Below are 21757 nucleotides of genomic sequence, written 5' to 3' on the forward strand. Positions count from 1 at the left end.
AATTCCCGGCCAGGTAGACATATTGCCGATGCCTTTAGAGGCCTGGATCTAAGTCTTTCTAGAGCCTTCCTTCCTAAGGGGGAGGAGACGTTTCTTCGTTTTCCTTTTGAATCCATTTCAGCATTCTGGCCATTCGTTGAGTGAGTGAGTCTTGTTCAAGGCCAGGTGTCTGCATTTCACAATACGTGGGCGGAGGGCAGAGGCCTGGGAACGCCTCCCGGCCTCCCGTATGTGGAGACTGGAGAACCACATGAAGGCTGGGCAAACCTAGACTTCCCAAACTGTCAGAGCAGCTTCCGACCTTGTCCAGGGAGGAGGGCATAGTGCATCTCTGAAGGACTCTTTCTTCCCCTCCAACCTGTTGAGGCAGTGATTGGGGGCTGAGCTGCTGAGCAGACATGTGCTGGGCTCAAACCTTTGTCTCCACTCCCAACCCCCTCCAGGCTGGTCCTTTGAAACAGTGTTCATCTGGTCATTTGTCCTTGTAGGTGTAAAGAAAGTGGCCAGCAGGCCCAGGCCAGAGTCCCACTGCTTTTTGCACTTTCAGATACCTCTCCCCGACCTCAGTTTCTTCCTCCTTAATCCAAGAATACCAGGTTGAGGCTGCGGTTCAAAGACTGACGCAGGGCAAAGTCCAGAAAAGGATCTGATGCCTAGGGTCTCACAAAACAGGGGGAGGAAGCCTTGAAGCCTTCGGCCTTTGGTGGACACCGCGATTCAGACAATGCGACGATTGGCCCAAGGTCATTCAGCCCAGGACTGGGTCTGACCCCAAGTGGCCTGATTCTATGAGCCGGGGCTTGGTCCCCAGCCAGGTTGCAGCCAGTGGTGTTGGAGGAGCAGGGAGGAGGCGCCCAGAGGCTTCTGTTTTGGAAAGGTTGAGAGGAGCAGCCTGCCACCTGGGGAACTAGGCTCTAACAAGGCGACCCGCCTGGCAGTCACTGAGCCGCGACCCTCCCCGGGAGGGGCGGGGCGGGCAGTTACCTCATCGCCGCCTCCCGGAGGCCCTGCTCGCTGGCTCGCCCGCGCGGCCGACTGGGGCGGCGGCTCCCGGCGCCGGAGCGAGAAGGGGACGGAGCTGCGGGCGGGGGCGGGTCTGCACCGCGCCGGGTGCGCTCTCCTCGCGGAGCTGCGGGTGCTTCGATCCTCGGGCCTGGCCTCTTGTGACTCAGGTGCTGTAGGAGGCGGCGAGATACGGGTGCCTCGGGCAGGGCGAGCAAGGCGCAGTACGGGCTCATGAAGCTCCCCCGTGCGGGGCGCGGGAGCGCGGGCCAGCCATGGGCGGCAGCCTGCGGGTGGCTGTTCTGGGTGCTCCGGGAGTGGGCAAGACCGCCATCATCCGCCAGTTCCTGTTTGGTGACTATCCCGAGCGCCACCGACCCACGGACAGTCCCCGACTCTACCGGCCGGCGGTGCTGCTCGACGGCGCCGTCTACGACCTGAGTATCCGCGATGGTGACTTCGCTGGACCCGACTCGAGCCCCAGAAGTCTTGAGGTAGCGGTTCGAGGGGGCCAGGGGTGTGTGTACACTTGGTGGCCACGTGGGTGTCCACGTGTCCTGACCTAGGTCGCCGGAGCGGGTTCTGGGATTGGTGTGTGTCTTAAGTATTTTGCATGCGAGCTTCCAGCGCAAGCCTGGAGATAGATGCCCTGTGGCTGTTTCTTGTCTTCCTTGCCTGCCTAGGCTGCTGTCTGGGTCAGTGTGTGGCACGGCACTGCCTGAGTTGAGCCGCGCCGCTGTGAGACTGGACCAGAATCAGGAATATCCTTTCTAGAGGGGGCCACTGCACCCTCAGACTCCCAGTCTTTGGCGCTGGATGCATTTCAGGGCTTCCCACAGGAGCTGGCATTTGAGCAGCACCTGGGAGGCTAAGTGAAGTTTCGGTAAAAGAAGCTGTAAGAATAATGCATGGGGGAAAGAGCAGCAGGCGTTTAGGCCAGAGGGCTTTACCCGTACAGCTGCACTGGGACAGTCAGTTACCGTGTCAGCTGTGGTAGGAGCATACGTTGGGTGGATAGTAGTTTGATGGGAGGCCCAGTAAGTAGGGGAGTTAAGGACTGACAAGATCCAGACAGGGCTGGGAAATCTGGTGTGTCCTGAGTGTTGTTGGTAGGTGATGGGGAAGGATGAACTGGAGTAGGAGGGTCTGCTGTAAGCCCCAGCCTCTACCCTTAGGAGTGGCCGGACCCTAAAGACTGGAGCTTGCAGGACACGGACGCCTTTGTGCTGGTCTACGACATCTGCAGCCCGGACAGTTTCGATTATGTGAAAGCTCTGAGGCAACGCATAGCGGAAAACAGGTGAGGGCTTGACTGGAGGTGGAGGTCTTGCCAGGGGAGCGGGTATAGTCTGGTTGTTTCTGGAGCATACTTTGTGCCCACTTGAGGGTCTCTTGCTGTATGAGGTATGCAGCACACCGGGGAGTCTCAGGCCCTAGGAGGGTCCCGCCTTCACTTGAACACATTGGGTGGGTTCCTCTGGCCATGGAGTCTCCAGCACTGCGTCTCTCATCTCCATCGGGCCTCCAGGCCGGCGGGAGCGCCAGAGGCACCCATCCTGGTGGTGGGCAACAAGCGGGACCGTCAGCGGCTGCGCTTCGGACCTCGTCGTGCACTGGCCACTCTAGTTCGAAGGGGCTGGCGCTGTGGCTACCTCGAGTGCTCAGCCAAATACAATTGGCACGTGCTGCGTCTCTTCCGAGAGCTTCTGCGTTGTGCTTTGGTGCGCACACGTCCTGCACATCCCGCTCTGCGCCTGCAGGGGGCGCTGCACCCAGCGCGCTGCAGCCTCATGTGATCAGATTGAACAGGGAAATTTCATGAAAGCAGGCTCCCACCCAGACTCCTGGCCATCGGGCTTTTCTTTGACCTTGATTGGACCCAGCCAACTCCCAATCATTGGACAAGATCAGTTTTTTTCTAAGACCTTATTGGGTTACAATCACAGCTGGAAAGGACTTGAATATGAATGCGATCAGAAGTATTCATACAGCTTCTAGCACTCATATTGAACTACATAGACCCACCTGCCTCTACCTCTCCACTGCTAGACTGGCTACTGGAGACACTTTGAAAGTCACGCCTTAGCAGGCAATAAAAACAAAAGCAAAAAATGTAAGCGCACAATGTAAGGGTTTCTTGAATAGACAGGTCCAGAGCATTGAGGTCTGGTCTCCAGGCAGTTCACTCTAGAATCCCAACATATAATGAAGGCTCGGTCCCCAAAAACCAGGAGCTGGAGCAATACTTTACTGTCAGAGGTTCTGCTTATTGGACCACAGGTCCTCTGGACACCGGGCTAGCCCGGTCTCCTCTAAGGCATTCAATAATATTAGTAATTAAATAGCAATGCTCATCCCCCAAACCGGAATGTACAACAGGTGTCCCATTGTGCCATGTGGTACCGTGGGGTCTGGTCCCATGAGGTCTGGTGCTCAAGAGATGGAAGGGGAGTCCCTGATGCAAAGGGTAGGTTAAGGCCACAAAGAAAATGGAATGGGGTGTGGGTGCAGTGGAGCCGGTCCATCACATTGAAGAATCTGGCTCGGTCCTTGGGGTGACCGAATGCAGAGTATGCCAAGCCCCAAGCTCTGTGGGTCCCGATGGGCGGCGGGGTCCCCGAGGTGTGGGTATGCGTGAGGGTTTACGGTCTGGTTGTGTGTCCATCCGCCCCCTTGCCCAGGTCAGAGAGGGCTCTGGGCCAGCCAAAGAACTCCTGGCTGCATCCAGTGTCCTTCCTACAGCAAGGCAGGGGCTGCCCTCATCGGAAGAGCTGGACAGAGCTTGGCTGCGGGGCGCAGGCAGCCCATTGGCTGTGCGACCTGATTCCCTGGGTTGGCCACATTTGCCACCCAGAACACTGAGTGATGAAGATGAGGAGCTGGATGAACAGTAAGCAGAGTCCGGAGCTGGAGGGTCAGGGGCTGATCCCATGAGGGTATGGCTGGCAGCAGCCTCCAAGGCGCGGGCATTGGCCAAGAATTCCTCTTCCAGGCGCCTGAACAGCTGCTGCTCCTGCTGTGGGTCAAGCTGCATGGGCGAGCGGAAGATGCTGGCGGGTGTGGCAGCCAGCTCTGGGCCTGGGCTGGGGCCCCTGGAAGGCCTGGGTGCTGCAGGACTGCGGGCACGCGGAGTCTGCGGGGTACTCTTTCCAGAACCCCCTGATCCCCCGCCACCCCTGCCCCGGGCCACCCACGAGTGCTGGCCGTCTCGGTCCCTGCGCACCACCAGTACCGCCTGTTCCTCGCGGTTCTGGCTGCGGGTGCGCCGTGCCGGGCTGGAGGCCGACGGCTGAGCGCCTCGGCCTCCTAGGGCCATGCGAGGCCGTCCCCGGTCCAGCCGGTCTCGAGACTGGCTGCGTGGGGTGGGCGGCCGTCTCGGGGAGGCCGTTAGACCAGAGGTCAGCCGGTGGTTAGGCCGCTCCCTCCGGGAGCCAGTGGCTGAATCGTCGCTGCGGGCACCCATGGGGCCGCTCTGTGCTGAGGAAGCTGAGGAGTCACTGTCCCCGGAGTAGCGGCGGGAGCGGGGAAGGGGGGGCAGCTGGTCGCGGGGCCTGAGGTGGGGTGCGAGAGAGACGTGTATCACCGGCGCGGGTGGAGCGAGCTGGTGAGGCTTGGGCGCAGCCAGGGGACTTCCAGGCACAAGTGAGCGTCCAGGCTGAGGCTGCGACTTCCCGCCCTCGGCTTCCGAAGCCTGGGTTGGACCAGCCACCGCCCGGAGCCCGCCCCAGCTGTGTTGTTGGTTTGTCTGGGTTGCCATGGAGATGGAAAGCCGGTCCCGCCCCCACGCACGGGAACTTTTCCCAGGGTGTGAGTCATGGCGCCCAGGCGGACGCCCCACCCCCACCAGCCCTGGTAGCTCCGGAGGTGATCCTCCAGCCTCTCACCTGAGTGGGGTCTCAGGCCCCTCCTTTGTGCTTCGCAGGCTGATGGGAGTTACTTCGGGCCGGGAGCTCCGGCGCTCACTTCCAGGGACTGGGCTACCGGGGCGGGGGCTAGGAGTGGGTGATCCCCTCTGCGGAGAGAAAGTCCCGGTTCTCTGCTGGGGCAGCCGGTGGGCTGTGGGAATGGATACAGCAAGTGAGGGGCAATACCTTAGGAACCAGCCCCTTTCTGCTGGCGGCCCACACTCCCAGCAGGCACTTACTGGAAGAAGTGCAGCGGCAAGGGTCATGCTTGTCTAGGTAGTGCTCCAGTGTGTCCCAGCCGCCACCCACTCGCACCATCACGTGGTTCCTCAGCACCTGCAGGCCGGAGGGCAGGTCACTGTGGGCCTACTAGCTCACCCCTGAGGGGCTGGACTGGGCTTTTCCTCCCCCACTTACCCTCACGAAGATGAGCAAGCTGGAGTCTCCCACTCGGTACTTCCCCTCGGAGACCTTGATCATGGGAAACTGGTCTGGGCAGGTGCACTTGCCTAGGATCTCCCTTACCTGAAGCCAGAGAAGAGGAGGCTGATGAAGGTCAAGGATCAAGTCCCTCTGGGGTTTAACTAGCAGTTACAGGGCAGGAGGAAGTGCCTACTCCATCCTACACAGGACCTTTTGCCTGATCACAGTGGGTGGGGGCTCCAACTCCAATGAGAGAAGAAGCCAGGGGCTTTATCACTGAAAGGCCTTAGGCCCGCTAGAGCCCTGGAGCCGTCCATAACTCCTTCACATTGGTGAGTCCACAGCCTGGTCAGGCAGGTTGGGGATGAGTGCAGGGAACCATCCTCACAGCTGCACATCCCAATCAGACACACACACACACTAACGGGCACAACGCCCCGCCCCAGCATGCTTCTGCATACATGTCGATGGAGGCAGGAGATGCCAGGCTATGTGGGAAGCCTACCCTCCTCCCTACCCATAGCAGCCCGGTGCCAGAGGGAATAGGCACGGGCGGTGGGGAGGCCCTTGGGTGATCCAGACCCAGGCTGGGGAGTGGGTGGTGACTGGGCCCACAACCATCAGGCGCCTGACTCTTGGGGAGGCATATCATAGCCCTAAGCTCCTGATAAGAAAGAAACTCTTGGCCTAGTTGCGGGGGCGGCAGGGACACCTAGGTCTTGGGACAGACAGAGGGAGCTGGAGGCCTGTACCTCCTATGCTCCCAAGAGCACTTCCTGTTCCCATAACTGGTGGTGGGGCTAGGTTTTCTCCATCAGCGCACCCCGGTGCTGTCTTCCCAGACATGGTGCACCAGGCTTCTTGCTGACAACTTTCTACATGTAGCCTCAACCCAGGGTAGCAGCCACTCAGCCCCAGGTCTGAGGCTGCCAATGCATGTTGTCCCTAGCACCCATGTGCCAGAAGGTCCCCAAGTCACAGTCCTCCAAGTAGGACTGCACTGAACTCTGTTGCTGCTCATTCAATACTAAAAGTGGAGCTCACGCCAGAAGCTAGGGTTTCATCTGCCTTGGGGCCACCTGAGCTGCGTGGCCTCAGCACCCCCACCTCTCTGGGCTCATATATTTGTGGCCAGGTAGGTGCACACTTGGCAGTTAACACATGTACTACTCTTTTTGTGGGGCAGGCTGCGGAGAGTGGGCTCCGGGAGGCTTAGGGTTAGGTGGCATTAGTTCTGCTACCTGGTCCCCAGATGGGGGGAATGGGCAGGGGTCACCCAGTGTGAAATCAGAAGACTCACCAGCTCGTCCAGGTTTCGAATGTCATTGGGCGTCATGCGGGGTGTGCGGGCAGGTGCCCCTGGTGCAGCGGCGATTTCAGTGACATCCTCTTCAGCAGCAGGGACGCTGGAGGCCTGAGGGGTAGCCCGAAGCTCCCGCTCAATCTCCTGCTCAAACTGTACCAGCCTCGGGGCGAGCAGCCCAAGGCGTGCCCCACGTCGGGCAACCTCCAACAGGCACAGCACCACACTCTTCTCGTTCTTGCGCAGCACCAGGTCCTCTGTCTCAAACATGAGCACTTCAGGCACGCCCAGCTCAGCCCGGCACCAGCCGATGAAAGAGGCCACGTTGTCTCGGGCCATGAAGGAGCCAGGCGCCACACTGTGTGCCTGGAAGGCCACACCTCGGGTTGGACGGGCAGCAGCCAGAGCCCGGGCAGCCTTGGTGACAGCGTTGGCATGCTGGCACAGGGTTGTACCCGTGGCCAGCCCCGTGAGGAAGCCATCACCACTGCCGGGTAGACCTAGACTATACAAAGCATTGAGCCAATCGGCCAGGTCTTCCTTCATGGCTTCCACATAGGCCTCACTGGATCGGAAGGGTCGCACACTCTTGGCGGCGGAGCCTGCGATGCCCGCCACTGGGTCCGCCATGCCCGGGGCCAGTGGAGTCCACTGTGGGGATACAGGTTAGGACTGCTGTGAAGACTCACAAGGGTTCAGAATGGTCCACCTCTACCAGCCCGCCACTCAGGAAACGCTAAGTTTAAGTGCAGGCTGTGAGAAAACGTAGTACCTCATTGTTCTCACTGTGCCATGACCCGATTTAAAGGACTCAGTAATATTTATACCATCTTAGTGTTTATGTTTGCTGTCTGGCTGGTCGGGAGAGGGTGGCTGGGGACAGGTTGGCACCCACGAGGAAAAGAGGCCATTTAAAAACGTGAAGACATGTGGGCAGGGAGGGTCAGGAGAGGAGCCTCGCCCAGAGCCACAGAATGGACTATTTCCATTGCTCAGCCCACAACCTGCACTAAGTCCCCGCCTTTCCTTCTCCCCTCTGCTAAGGGCCGCGCCACAGGCTGAGCAGCGACCGTATCTCCATTCTACAGATGAGGAAACTGAGGTGCAGTAAGGGCAGGCATTCGCTGAAGGTCGCAGAGCAGTGGGTGGAGGATGCGGGTTGCCCAGCCAGGCCGGATTCGTGCTGTAAAAAGCCGCCCGAGCCCGTGCCTGTAAGGCCGGGACTCCGAACCGACCCAGCGAGCCTCCGCAGTGCTCGCGGCCTGGTCCAGAGAGGGTGCGTGCCCAGTCAAGGTCACACAGCCTTGGGAAGCAGAGACCCCGCACCGCCCGGCCCACCTCCGGGCACTCTGGTTAGGGGTCCTGGGGGGTCCCCGCGCTCACCTGGCTCACCCCGCCGCCCCGGGGAGCATCGCCCCGGCGGGGCCGGAGCCGGGCCGCGCCGCCGCACACAGGCGCCGCCCGAGCTCGCTGCTTCCAGGCGTCCGCTCCGCCCCGCCCCCCTGGAATTCGGATCCGGCCAGGAAGGGGCGGGGCCGCGCTCTTAAAGGGGCCGTGCCTTTCTCGGGCCTTAGGCCCCGAGGCGGGCGAAGACGCCCTTCTATCCCTATCCCGCGACCTTTAACTCGGCGTCTGAGTCTTCCCAGGAGGGGTTCAGACCCTTTCAGTTGTCCTTCCTTCGTGACAGTGGCCTTCCCGGAAGCGATAGGGACTGGGGACTGCAGAGTCACCTCCGTCCCGGGGGGACCTCTGCAAGCCAGATAACTGTGTGCTCTTCCTGCAGGACGGCCCAGGGACTTTAGCTTGATGTACAAGGACCTCGAGGCTCAGAGATTGGAAGGTGGCTGCGGTTTGGTTAAAAAGAGGGGGCGTGCCAGGGGCAACTACACGCCTTAGGAGGAGCGCGGAAGATCTGGGGAATCCTGCCCCCTACTGTCGCCGGACCGGCCGAGAGAGGAATGAGATGCTGAAGAGAGACTGGAATCAGTGGGTGTGTGTGGAAAGACTTAATTTTAACTCAGATCAAGGAAGGAGGCGACAGAGGAAACTGGGAGACATCTAGAGCGAAAGTTTTTCACACTGAGGAAACCTATCTCAAAAATAGGAAAGGAAGAAGGAGAGAAAGAAAACTGGGTAGGTTTGCAAGGCTGGAGTGTTAGAAACGTTAGGGTCTTGTGGACTATGCATTGCAAAGGTCATGGAAGCTATAGAGGTTTATTATTATTATTGGACTTTGTTGTGGTTTTGAGGTAGGATTTCACTATGTAGCCTTGGCTGGCATGGAAATCCCTGTGTGGATCAGGCTGGCCTCAAAAATCATAGAGATTTGCCAGTCTCTGCCTCCCGAGTGCTGGGATTAAAGGCATGCTCCACCATGCCTTTAACAGATTCCTGCTATGTAGCCTGGGTTGGCTTTGAACTCACCATCCTGCTCTCTCTGCTGGGATTCCAGGCCTCTGTAAAGAGGAATTAAGAGCAGGAGAGGCTGATTTAGGAGCCAGAAGGGGCTCCTGTAACTGCTGTTGTGAGCAGGGGCGAGGAGTGGGGGGTGGGGTGGGGGAAGGGAGCCTCTGAGAAAGTCAGGTGGTTTAGGTTGGTGAGAGGGGATGCTGGATTTTGACTGCCTGTTAAGAACTGAAGTCTGTTAGTGAGGAGAGTGTTTGAGTTTAGATTAGGTTTGGGGGTGAACACTGTGGGCCAGGGACTGCTAAATAACACCTAGTAGGGAGTGAGGTCCTGGAGAATTGACTATGGAAACTGAATGTTAAGTGAGGGAGTTGAGAAATGACCTGTCCTGGAACAACCATTCCATCGTACCCAGCAATCATCTTCAAAATCATCCAATACACCGATATTTTTTATTACATCTATTGTGTATGTGTGTGTATGCCAAGGTATGTGCAAGGCAGACTTTGGGGAGTTCTTTTACCATGTGGGATACTGGGTATGGTAGTGTGGTGGCAAGTTCCCTTATCCCATGAGCCTTTTTTTGCCAGCCCCATCTGAGTTTTATAATCTAGGGAAGCTGAGGACCAAGAAGGTTGAGGTACTATTGCTACCAGCAACTCTGCAGGCATTTGACCCCTACCTATTGCCACTTCGCTGTGCTTTAAGGTTCTGGACATAGGAAAGACAGGGATGAATCTAGGCTCTGTTGGTCACTAGTGTTGTCTGACAAACTTCTGGGAAAGATGCCACACACGTCTGTTCACTCCTCATAGGGAACCCATAACGGACCAAAGTACTGATACCACAAAAGCCCAATTTTTACTGGGGTTACTTACAGGAGCAGACATGTCTCAAACAATAGCATCACCAAAGGCCCACCCAAGCACGAGTGACAGCTCACAAAGTTGGGAACCTGATCACAGCCTGCAGGCAGCAGGGATGTCCTTTCCAGGTGCCTCAGTTGGTCTAAACTTCTTTTTCAGGCAGCTGTTCTGGTCTCAAGAGTCTCCTTTCAAAACTTAGCTTGTCTGAGAGTTTTCTTTGCAGCTTAGCTCTGCTTATCCTGGCAAATTGGGGCCTAGTAAATCTGGTGTGTTTCAGGGACTTCCTGAAGCCATTTTGAATTATTTACTTTCCTTTCGAAGAGCTTCCATGCGGGATGGGATAGAATGTTTCTATCTTGAAACTCTTACACAAAAACTAGGTACCATGCTTACTCTCCCTAAGCTTGGGTGACTTCATCTGTAAAATGGGACTGTAGTTGTCACATTAGTATTGTTAGTTCAACTCAATATGATCTAGTGATGGAGACATGTCTCCTACTCTTCTGAGGGGAAGAGCAACAAAGACACGTCTCGCAGTTCCTTGAACTGGGGCCTGTCTTGTCCCATACTGTAGCCTCTAACATTGGGATTTCCTGATGACCAAAGTAGACCAGGGCCACCTTGTAGCCTTGGGTTACTTGCAGATCCAACTCTTTGTATATGAGCTGAGCCCAGTCCAGGACCAGGACCTAGTGAAAATTCACAGGTTTTAGACTGTTAGCTGCGGACAGATGGTTCTGGGATTGTCCAGTGCCCTGCAAGAGAACAAAACAAAGCAAAAGACTCAACTCAGTTCACTTGAGTGTTGCCCTTACAACCCTACAAACCTACAAGGCAGAATGGGATGGTGGGGGGCCAACTGCTACACTGGACCCTGAATGTACTAAGGGGCACTCACTGAGCCTCTTCCACGCATGACACCAACCACTTTTGTCAAGACCTGTGCTGTGCGGCCACAAAGCTACACTTGAAATTTTATTTGCTGTCTTGCTTTCCCTCCCTCTTGAGGAATCCACCAGCCTTAGGATGGATTCTACACTGCCAGGCACCGCTCCACCCTTAGGCAAGTGCTCCACCATTGAGATGTCTCCAGTTGTATGAGTCTCACTGTGACCTCAATTTTGCAATCCTATTTGCAACATCTTGTGCACCATCACACCTGAGTAAATGCTAAGTTCTTTGAGCTCTCTCCAATCAGGTGTTTGGAGTCAACATGTGAGGACATTTGACATAGTGTCTGGTAGAAGCCTGGTGGCAATGACTTTAGGCCCCACAACTGTGTGTAGAGGGGCACTGTCCTGTGGGACTTGTTTGCAGAAATGAAAAGAGCAGGGTGTGTGGTGAGACAATAGTTGAAAGCAGAGGTCTTGAGTTCACACAAGTGTGGTGGGAACCATTCAAGTTCTTGTGTCCTTAAGGTGCCCTGGCCTCTGGAAAAAAGGCAAGGATGGGAAAAGGGAGTCGAGTTAGTTTGTGGTTCGTCGTAGTCTTGTAAATGTTGAGGAATGGACAGACTAAGATGGAGACTCGTGTGCGGTATTAATGGTTACTTGTTTGCTGTGACAGAACCAAGCCCTACTTCCTGTCAAACTGAAGCAGAGGCAGCTCTTCAAAGAAGGGTCCCAGCTGAGGACCTTCTCAGCACAGGGTGGGGCTGGGGTGGTGGTACCTGCCTTTAATCCCATCACTTTGAGGCCAACCTGGCCTACAGAGCAAGGTCTAGGACAACAGAGACTACAAAGAAAAGCCCTATTTAAAAACCAAAGATAAATAAAATACAGAATGGGAGATCAGCTTGGTGGGGAAGCCCCATTTTGTAGTTAGAAGGCAGCAGAGTAGTAAGAATGACCACTTGGGACTGCAGAAGACACGGTCAGGTCCACTGTCCCAGCAAAGGCACAAGATGATCCTGTGGCTTCAGATAGTAGGAGTTGGAATGATGAAAGCTGCCTCAGAGCCTTCTGAAGTGAAGCCAAGAGCTGGGGAGGAGAGCACAAGGTTTCCAGTGGGCACCTCAGGGCCAAAGGTGGAAACACATGGCCAGTGGGCGTCTTCAAGGGCATCACAAGTCCCTGCTCCCATCCAGTGAGGGCTGGAAAGAACTGGACATGAGAGATTGCAGAACAGAGAAGGATGACAGTTTATAAACATTTGGAATTTTATTTAAAAAAAAATCACAACCATGAACATTGTTACAATTAGAGGCCCTCTTGGTTCTCCACAATGATACTGAGCATGCTCACAAGGGGTTCCCATTGTTAAGTCTTAAAACAACCATCTTAAAAAGAAAAAAAAAAAAAAACAAAAAACAAAACAAAAAAAAAACTCAGCACACTACTATTTAACTTGTTTTAATGTTTCTTCACAAATGGTGAAAATACTAAAGTACAGACAAGGAATAATCATAATGTTGTCGCCAACATTATAAATATGGAATTATAAATTTAAAACATTTTCTGGTTTAAAAAATAAATCTGGTCGTCAATGCAGCTCTGCAGGTCTCTAGTAGGGCCGGTCTCTGCGTTCCTGACGGTGCTCGCCTCTGCAAAGCAAAGGGACCCTTTGGTCAGAATGAGAAAGGACAGAAAACCCTGTCAGAGCCCCCAGGTGTCCAAGGACTCACTGCAGCAGAGGCTGGGAAGGGGCAGTGCTCTCCCACCACATACTTATCCATTTTCCCAGGTCCTCCACGTCCGCCTCTTCTTCCTCCCATCTGTTCCATTAAAGGTCCAGGAGGCCCCCCAGGACCACCTCGTCTTCCTCCACCAAAGCCACCTCGGTCCATGCCACGGCCACCTCGGAAGCCCCCTCGGTCTCCACCTCTGCCACCTCTGAACATTCCTCCAGGACCACCACGGTCCATGAGTCCACCTCTTCCTCCTCGCATGCCACCAGGGCCGCCTCGGCCACGATCACCACCTAAGGCAGGGACAAGAGTGACAGGTGAGTCAGGAGCAGAAGCCAAGACACGGAGGACACACTGTGGTAGATCTGCTAATCCTTCTCCTAGAGCAGACACTATTCAATCACCAGGAAGCTGAAGTGCTCCAGAAAACCTGTACCTACCCGGAGGTGGAAAGGGTGGCGGGAGGAAGCCCTCGGGCTTAGGGGCCTTACACTGGTTGCATTCTGTTCTCCAGGCGAAGTTCTGATTTCCACAGCCCCTGCATAAAGTTGTATCACAACAGAAATCACCAACAGAACTAAGAAAGGTAGAGAGATTCACACCACACTCTGCACAATTATAGGGTTTCAGGCACAAAGCACAAGGATTTGCAGACAACGCCAGGCAGTGATGAACCTCCAGAAGCAACCAGAGTGCTGAGTCCCGCCCCCTCACCCCCAGTCCTGTCCCACAGCAGGAATAAGGTGTCGATCTACTGGGAGAAATACATACGGATTGGGACACTGCCAGTCTCCAGCTCGGTGCTGGACATTTCCTCCTCCAGAGGGGTTCCCTCTGGAGCCTCGGGGCCCTCTTGGAGGGAAGCCTCCTCTGTCTCCTCCACGGCCTCCCATGCGACCCATGGGTCCCCCAGGACCTCCTGGGCCACCAGGACCTGCAATAACAGTTAATCACCTCTCTGTAGCAACTTTGCTATGGTGAACTCTCCTACAGGCTCACAGCGCTGTCCCCTCACATTCCTCTGTGTCACTTCATGTAATCTCTACCTATGGCATTTTCATATAGTGAAGCCTACATTTAGTCAGATGTTCCCCAGAACTTCCACTCCCTCTAACAAGTTAACCCATATAACTAATGCAATGCTGGCTTTCAATGGTCTAGTGTCAATTTTATACACCCTTTTCTTTGTTAACTATTCACTAAGCTTCTCAAGGACAAATATTACTGGAAAAACCAAAACCAAACTAACCCTGTTTAACACAACACCAAAGTAGCTAAAAACAAGAGTGCTTCATACCTCCACGAAGTGGCGGTGGCATTCCTCTGCCCTCACGAGGTGGCATGCCACCCCGCATGCTGTTCAGTGGAGGCTTCTTTCGGGCAAGAGAAACTTTAAGTTTGCTTCCTTGAAAGTCTTTCCCTGGAAAAAGATTACAGAACACCAGTGATCCTCACATTCCAACTCTTCCCTCTCCAAGCAACTACTTTTCAACAGATTCCACCTTAATGAACTTGGACACATCCTGAAGCATGAAACTTGCCCTCTCACAATCTCTAGGCCTTTTCCTGGTATGACTGGAAATGTATCACAATTGGTAGGGTTTGCTCAACATGGCCAAAGGCTTGGGTTCAATCCCAGCACTGCATAAAACTGGGCATGGCAATGGCAGCCAATTAGCCTAGGGCTATAATCTCAACATTTGGGAAGCAAAGGTAGACTGGAGGATCAGGAAGCTCAAAGAAGGTTATCACTAGCTACATATGGAGTTTGAGGTCAGCTTGGACTACATGAGATTCTGTCTCAAAACAAGCAGAAAGAAAATGAAACAAAGAAACAAATGAAAACAAAACACCCACCAACTTCACTGCTGAGGTCAGAACAAAAGATGTTAAATTACATTCTAGAATTCTTCAGGACTGTCAGGTTCAAAATCAGCCTGCCCACATAATGAAACCTTTACTCAACAAAAGGCCTTGGGATAAACTCAGTGGTAGAGGCTCTGCACAGCACATAACTGACATAGCCCGTAACACTCAAGGTACACTGGCTAAGATGTTCACATTCTCTGTGTTTCTCCCATGGTGCTATCCTTGACACGTCTCTTTGGAAGAATTTTCTGCACTGAACTGTCTGCTCAGAGAAGTACTTGCAGCTGGGACATGGGGGCTATGCACTCAAACACATAATAAAGGACAGTCCTGACCCAGGGCCAGTGCCTGTGTCCTTTAACAGCAGAAGGGCACACAGTGAGCAACCCCTGGAGCAAATCTTACTGCTTCAACTCTCAAGTCCCCCACTCCCTTCATCAGGAAAGGGGAAAAGTACATGCCTCCTGTTTCTAGACTCAAAAAAAAAAAAAAAAAAAAGGTGTTTTAGCACGATCCTTTCTTTCTTGGAAGGTGGCAATGAAACTGTTCTTAAGTGTGCCTGAATGAGCAGAATTCAGAGTGATAAAGAGAACATCCTACCATCAAACCATTCCACGGCAGCCTTGGCAGTTGGTGGATCTTCATAGGACACTGTGGCATCACCTTTAGGCTTTCCTGTCTCCTTATCCAGGTAGATATGGATCATGGGTTGTCCAGTTCTCTTGTTCATCTATACATAAAGCAAAAATTAAGATGTGACTATAACATAAGCTTAAAGTTTACAATAGTTCCCACATTCCCCCAACTATCAAAAGGCAGAGTGTAGTGGTCCACACCTTTAACCCCATCACTCAAAAAGGACATCTATCCCTAGGCCAATCAAGGCAACACAGTGAAACCCCCAAAAATGGCAGTCTCATTCCACAGAGTTTAATAAAGGTCAAGTCTTCCTCAGGATGTCAAACTGTGAGTGACTTAGTTCCTCAGCATCCACAACAAATAGATATTTAGATAAACTTTACACCTTACACATGTTCATTAAAGAATCAAAAGCAAGCAGTGTAGGCCCTATTCCTGGTCTTGGTACCTGTGAGTAGTCTTATGAACCCAAAGAGGCACCGAAGTCAAGCCAGGAGCTGTAACTCTTCTAAAGAAAGTCACTCCATAGATGCACTTTATTGGAAGAGCCCTTATCTAGCATGAACAGGATCAGAGTTTGATCCCCAACTCTCTAAAAACAGAATAGAAAAACAAACAAAAGACAGAGAACAAAACGCCCCTTCCATACTGAGGCTGTGAATATACTACACAATTCTTGACCTCCTCCAAAGAGTTGGAAAGATGGCTTGTTTGTGGTCGGCTTGAACTTAGAAACCACTCTGTCCAACAAGCATGCACATAAACGATGTCCAATCTATACAGGCTTATGCGTGTACCTAATAATACTTGATGCTATAGGGCTCAAAATTAAGTATTTTTAAAAAATGACTCAAATACTCATATCTATAAAAAGAATACTATTGTTAAGCTTGGTGGCAAGCACTTTTATGTTATTGAGCAGCCTTTGAGTTAGCATGAAGACTTAAAAACAAAAAGTTATGTGACTCTGTATGAGCCTTCGGAGACCAAGAGAAGATGTCTGATCCCCTGGAACTTGAGTCACCACTGTAGGCCTCCCTGTATATACTGGGAAATGAACCTGGGTCACCAGAAAGAGTAGCAAGTGCTTTTTACTACTGAGGCACCTCTCCAGCACTACTCTATTGAAGCAAGCTGGGCACTGTTGTTCACAACTGTAATGCCACCCAGAGGGTCAAGTAGAAGGATCATCACTGGTTCCAGGACTGATTGGGCCACAGGGAGTAAACTATCATCTCAAAAACCCTAAAATTATACATGTATTAATCAATATTATTAAAAAATTATGACAGGAAAGAATATAGCAAACTAGTTGTATGAATAAGGAAATGTTTTAAGCCAGAAAGGGGTTCAGATTCCGCAGAACTGCAGCTGTATTGAGACCTTAACTTGGGTCCTTGAGAAGAGCAGCACGTGCTTTATAACTGTTGAGCCATCTATCCAGCCCCATGTGAATGAGGACCTGCATTTTAAAATCTCTACTTTTTGTGAATGAGCATTCTAACAACATGTGTCTATATACCGCTTATGTGCTGGATCTCTTGGAACTGAATCCAGGTCCTCTGAAAAGCAACCAATGCCCTTAACCCCTATGCAACCTCTCTGTCCACAAGGAAGCAAACAAGCACACAAACAGACGTGATGGCAAACTCCTGACTTGGCCAGAGCACACCCCAACCCCAATTGATAGTACAACTCTATGTGCACGAACGCATGAGTCTGCCTCTCTCCCTAACCGCTCCCCCCACCCCCCAACAAACACAGTGGCTGGGTGATTTGGGACACATTTTTAATCGCAGCACTCAGACGTTAGAAGAAAGGAGAATCTGAGTAGCAGCACTCAGACGTTAGAGGAAAGGAGAATCTGAGTTTCAAGAGAGATGGCTCAGCAGTTAAGAGCACTGGCTACTTTTCCAGAGGACCCAAGTTCAATTCCCAGCAACCATATGAAGGCTCATAACCATCTGTAATTGGATCTGATGCCCACTTCTGGCATGCAGGCAGAACATTAATACAGACTAAATAAATCTTAAACCCCCCCAAAACACCCCCGACCCCTATAACTAAACAAACCAAAACTAGCTAGACATGGTCGCTCAAGCACATAACCCCAGCACTTGGGATGTAGGAGTAGGAAGATTAAGTTTAGTTCAAGGCCACCGTGGGAAGTAAGTTTAAGGTCCAAGCAAATTACACACAAAGAGGCTGACAAGGGGGCCCAGCAGGTAAAGGCACAGGCTGCAAGTCTGCAACCTGAGTTGGATCTCCAGCAGAGTAGAACTAACTGTTCTGCAAGTTGTCCCTTGACCTCCACATATGCACTGATGCACTTTTTCTTTTCTTTTTTAAAAAAGAATTACTTAATGTATGTGAGTACACTGGAGCTGTCTTCAGACACACCAGAAGAGGGCATCAGATCCTATTACAGATGGCTGTGAGCCACCAGGTGGTTGCTGGGAATTGGAACTCAGGACCTTTGGAAGAGCAGTAGTCAGTGCTCTTGACCACTGAGCCATCCCTCCAGTCCAAGATACACCTTTTCTAAATTAATAACTGAACAAAAATAATCACCCTCCCTCTTCCCCGATTTCCCTGTGTGGCCCTAGTTTGTCTTGGAACATGCTTTATAGACTAGGGTGTCCTCAACTTAAGAGATCTACTTGCCTCTGTCTCCTTAATACTGGGACTAAGGCATGCACACCACACCCAGCCAATAATCAACATCTTAAATATAAAATACAAACGTAGGAATTTGGGGATCACTTTTCCCCAGAGTGGGTAAGGCAACAGAAAATCATTAACAGTACATGTTAAATGTGTGAGCATGCACAACGAGCCAGAGAAAAATCTTACAGAACCCATGGGTATTCTAGCACAGGATCTATGTTCAGTCTGCAGTACTGAGGTCAGACTTTTCAACTGCCTATAGTGCCAGTTTCATGACATCTGACACCCTCTTCTGGCCTCCTTGGGTGCCCACACCCATGTGGTACGGACATAAACTTAAGAGACACATAAACATAAAGTATAATCTTAAAAGCCAACTGAACACCTTTAAGGCTTTAATATCAGAAAACATTATTTATTCTCAAACTGCATTATAAATTGTTAACCTGTATAGAGGACTGGTCACACCTGCCTCTACATCAATGCATGGATCCCACACCAGGGAAGACCAGACTCTCACAAGTTCCCTCTGACCTCCAGAGCTACTCTGTGCATCACGCACAGGCCCGCCCACAAAACATGAGAGTTTTAAGATAACTGTAAAGAGAAAAAAGCAGAAGAACCAGACTTCCTGGGAATGGAGACTCAGGTAAACCTTTCAACAAAATGTCACAACAGGCCTGTAAACAGGGAAAAGAAAAACAAGCTAGCAAAACCAAGGAGCAGGTGACTTCTGTAAGCTCCAGGCCAGCTAGAGCTACACGATGAGGCCCTTTCTCAAACGAAACTCCTAAAGCTCCGTTTCTCTGCCTTTTTATTCCCTCCCTCCCTCCGTGTTGGCATCAAAGGCACACACTAACCCCTCTGGCAAACCTTAGCCCTTATGCTGGGAAATCAATCTATAAAGATGTAAATGTCCCTCTTCTCTACATCACACAACGTGTTTTAGTGTTTTTGTAATCATTTAAATTAAGTGATAATTTGGGGAAAAAAAAGTCTCCAAGTTATTAAGCATCCAGGGAATATTAAGAAAAATCACCTTTCCTCTTCATAACAGAAAAAGACAAGTTTATTTCTGAGAGAACAGCAGACTCAGTAACAGAATCACCAGCTGCCTAGCATTCTTCATCTACAAACATCTGGCTAAAGCTGGGTATGGTACACAAGACTGTAAACTGAGCATTTTGGGGTGGGGGATTGGGTAATCCTTTGCTACATGGCCAGATCGCATGAGATCTTGTTTCAAAAAACAATTAACAGTAACAACCCAGATAACAAGGGGGCGGGTATTTATCTTGTAGTTCGTATCGCATGCATACCAGGGAGGTGCTCCACCACTAGCTCCTCCCAGCCCTCACACAGGGCTTGAATTAAAGACTGTTTTGAGGAGTGAATGCCAAGATGTCAACGAAACAAGGAACAATTCTCAGCATAGTCCAAGCATCTCAAATATGTTCCGTGGACCCACTTTCTGTTAGATCACCCAATCACTATCACTCACCTTGACAACCCCACACTGCTTAAAGAAGTCTGCCAGATCATCCAGAGTCACACTGTCATTTAATCCTTGCACATAAACTGCACTGTTGTCAGAGTCTTCATCGGGATCTATAGGAAGGCCTTCCGGAGAAAATAAGATAAGACACAATTACTGCTCTGAATTAACAGTGGCTTCTTTTTTTGGAGCTAGGCTGGCCTCAAACTTCTAATTATTTTTCAACCCCAGACACAACCCATCAGGTCCAGATAATAATAAAGGCTTCTGGTCCAATCGGCCATTATTATCAAACAGTATTCATCACAATGGCAAGAGAACCAGCCGCACACTATATTGATAATAAGACGAAGTTTTTTGATTACTTTAAAACAATTTTTTTTTTTTCGGAGCTAGGGACCGAACCCAGGGCCTTGCGGTTGCTAGGCAAGCGCTCTACCGCTGAGCCAAATCCCCAACCCCACTTTAAAACAATTTAAAGGAAGTCCCAAACTGTCTTTTTTCCCCCAGAATGGGTCAGTGTACTGGTATCAGTCTGCTGAGCTGCTGGACTCTTGCTTCTATGGCATTCATTCAAAACAGCTCAGTTAAAGTTCAAGAACTTAAAGTTACCTAGATCGAGATCTGGTCCTTCATCCATGGGTCCTGCCAACCAGGAAAGATCATATAAAATATTGTTAGTGCAAGCCTTGCAAGCTACAAACCTTACAAACACACACAGCTATCTACTACACCACCATTTGATGGGGACTCATTAATTCAAAATGACCCGCACTGCTAAGATGGAGCAGTGGCCCTTTAGCGTTTGTGAGTTTGCTAGGGTTTTTTTTTTTCCCTTTGCTCGTTTGTTTCTAAACCATTAACCAAATACACTCTCAATGCTTCATGTGCCGAATTAGTGTTAAATTAAATTCAAAACCTTTCCTCCACATAAACCGAATTAAAGCTGTACTCTCCCCCATATTATAGAAGCAGTTGCTCAATACGTGAAGTTACCCTTTGTTTTGTAACCATAGGTTAACCTTATTACCCCTAAGACAATGCCGGCAGTACCCATTAGTCTCTTTTGTATAGATCATTTTTAAACCACTTATGAAACTAGTAAAAATTATAGTTTTCTAGAAAAACTGACTGTATTTTTTTTAAACACTATCCATGGTAATACTCAAAAACTTACCACCAGGCTTATTGAAGCCACCTCGCTCTCCAGCGCTGCTGGGGGGATAAACGAAGAAATGAAGGCCTTTCCCTTTAAAAGCCAGTACCGCTCTGAGCCTTGGCAGGGCTCGTGGGGAAGAAGGGCACTGGCTAAACACATCTCCAAACAATGCATCTCTCTCATCTTGTCACTATGCCTTTCTTCAGGGCAGCTCGCTCAAATCTCCTTAATATACAACCTTGCTTGTCTGACTGGACACACCAGTGTGGTTGGTCTCTTTCATGTCAGGGGCTGGTATTAATAGTGCAATACTTGGCAAATTAAGGAAGAAAAAAAAAACACAAAAAAACCCTAGATCCCAAACATCCACCCCAATCAGCTGAAACAGCAGGTGAACGTGGTGTAGAAACAAGAAGGCAGAGACAATTGCTGTGATGAACCTTTCCATGTTCATAAAGGTGCACCCTCAACCTCTCCCAGGGAGAGCCAAATGAGGCCTTGTTTCCTCACAAGTCAACAGTATAATAAAGTTAACAGTATAATAAAGCAGGAGACAACCACATTAAATGTCTACAACACACATCGGAGGACGCATCCAGCCAATCTTCAGCATAAAGCCATACAGTCCAGGGCCCTAATGGATTCAATAGTTACTGTGAAAGGAGAATTTACAATAAATACCAAGGCTCAGCGGACTGGGGGTGCAACTTTATAGACATACCAGTTACGCCTACGGCAACATACATACTATACATAGAGGAGAGGGAATATATTGTGGCCTTTTTTGAGGGGGGGAAGGGGAAAGGCAGTATTTTCTAGGAGTAAATAAAGGTAGCTCCCCAGTAGGAAGACTTGAGGGTCTCTTAACCAGTATTGCACCTTTAATACCTAAATATACATTTCAAGCTGTTGCATGCAGCTTTACTTCCTTTTTAAAAGTACACACCATAAAATGTTCTCTCTCTCTTCAAACACAAAGTTTACACTTTAATGTTACACAATTCTAGAGTATTATACCTCCTCTGGTTCATTACCAAACAACAAGTATGCAGTTACCAAAGTTACAGAAGGATTCCATTTATACAATGAATACATTTTGTTTAAAATATTCTATGTATATTTTTCCTCTCCATATGGACACCGTGTCTAGTCCCACTTTTCATTATGCTGCCGGCTGAGTACTGAGTACGGGTACTTTTTAAGTATTGAAGTGTATACAAGGCTCTCACTTTGTAACCTGTAGCATATAAATGCGACAAAGCATGTTAAAAAGTTTCCACGTTTAACAGCCAATGAAAAATATCAAAATACTGAGGCAATGAAAAAGGGCATGTTAACAACATTGAGCGCCTTACCTGTAGCAGACACTGAAAACCATCACCACACCACAATAAAAA

At 50.8% G+C, this 21757-nt stretch overlaps 3 protein-coding genes across 7 annotated transcripts in view; 1 reads left to right on the forward strand and 2 right to left on the reverse strand.

Annotated features, from left to right (window-relative positions):
* The first annotated feature begins 1065 nt into the window (after window positions 1–1065).
* Window positions 1066–3119, forward strand: Rasl10a (RAS like family 10 member A). The gene is given in 3 exon segments (XM_032916252.1): window positions 1066–1496; window positions 2178–2302; window positions 2427–3119. Coding segments are annotated over 3 exon segments (546 nt in total). The 5' UTR covers window positions 1066–1277; the 3' UTR covers window positions 2629–3119.
* Gas2l1 (growth arrest specific 2 like 1) lies at window positions 2009–8141 on the reverse strand. Its single transcript, XM_032916251.1, has 6 exons — window positions 8017–8141; window positions 6631–7284; window positions 5325–5432; window positions 5147–5243; window positions 4887–5058; window positions 2009–4553 (listed from the first exon to the last, which is right to left on the reverse strand). The coding sequence occupies exons 2-6, from the start codon at window positions 7261–7263 to the stop codon at window positions 3527–3529; spliced, it is 2037 nt and encodes a 678-aa protein (XP_032772142.1). The 5' UTR covers window positions 7264–7284; window positions 8017–8141; the 3' UTR covers window positions 2009–3526.
* Window positions 8142–12039: 3898 nt separating this feature from the next.
* Window positions 12040–21757, reverse strand: part of Ewsr1 (EWS RNA binding protein 1) — a 28208-nt gene continuing 18490 nt past the window's right edge. For 2 of the 5 annotated variants that reach the window (XM_032917025.1, XM_032917027.1), the window contains 9 exons: window positions 20379–20413; window positions 19814–19846; window positions 19208–19326; window positions 15001–15130; window positions 13829–13951; window positions 13303–13465; window positions 12972–13069; window positions 12572–12824; window positions 12040–12447 (listed from right to left, as the gene is read on the reverse strand). In XM_032917025.1, coding sequence (XP_032772916.1) covers window positions 12408–12447; window positions 12572–12824; window positions 12972–13069; window positions 13303–13465; window positions 13829–13951; window positions 15001–15130; window positions 19208–19326; window positions 19814–19846; window positions 20379–20413 — 994 coding nt within the window. In that variant the 3' untranslated portion in view covers window positions 12040–12407. Of the gene's footprint in view, window positions 12448–12571; window positions 12825–12971; window positions 13070–13302; window positions 13466–13828; window positions 13952–15000; window positions 15131–19207; window positions 19327–19813; window positions 19847–20378; window positions 20417–20793; window positions 21598–21757 lie in introns of those variants that run through there. The other 3 variants (XM_032917024.1, XM_032917026.1, XM_032917028.1) reach the window with 2 other exon arrangements.

The sequence above is a fragment of the Rattus rattus genome, chromosome 11 (assembly GCF_011064425.1).
Source record: "Rattus rattus isolate New Zealand chromosome 11, Rrattus_CSIRO_v1, whole genome shotgun sequence".
In the NCBI taxonomy this organism is placed as follows: domain Eukaryota; kingdom Metazoa; phylum Chordata; class Mammalia; order Rodentia; family Muridae; genus Rattus; species Rattus rattus.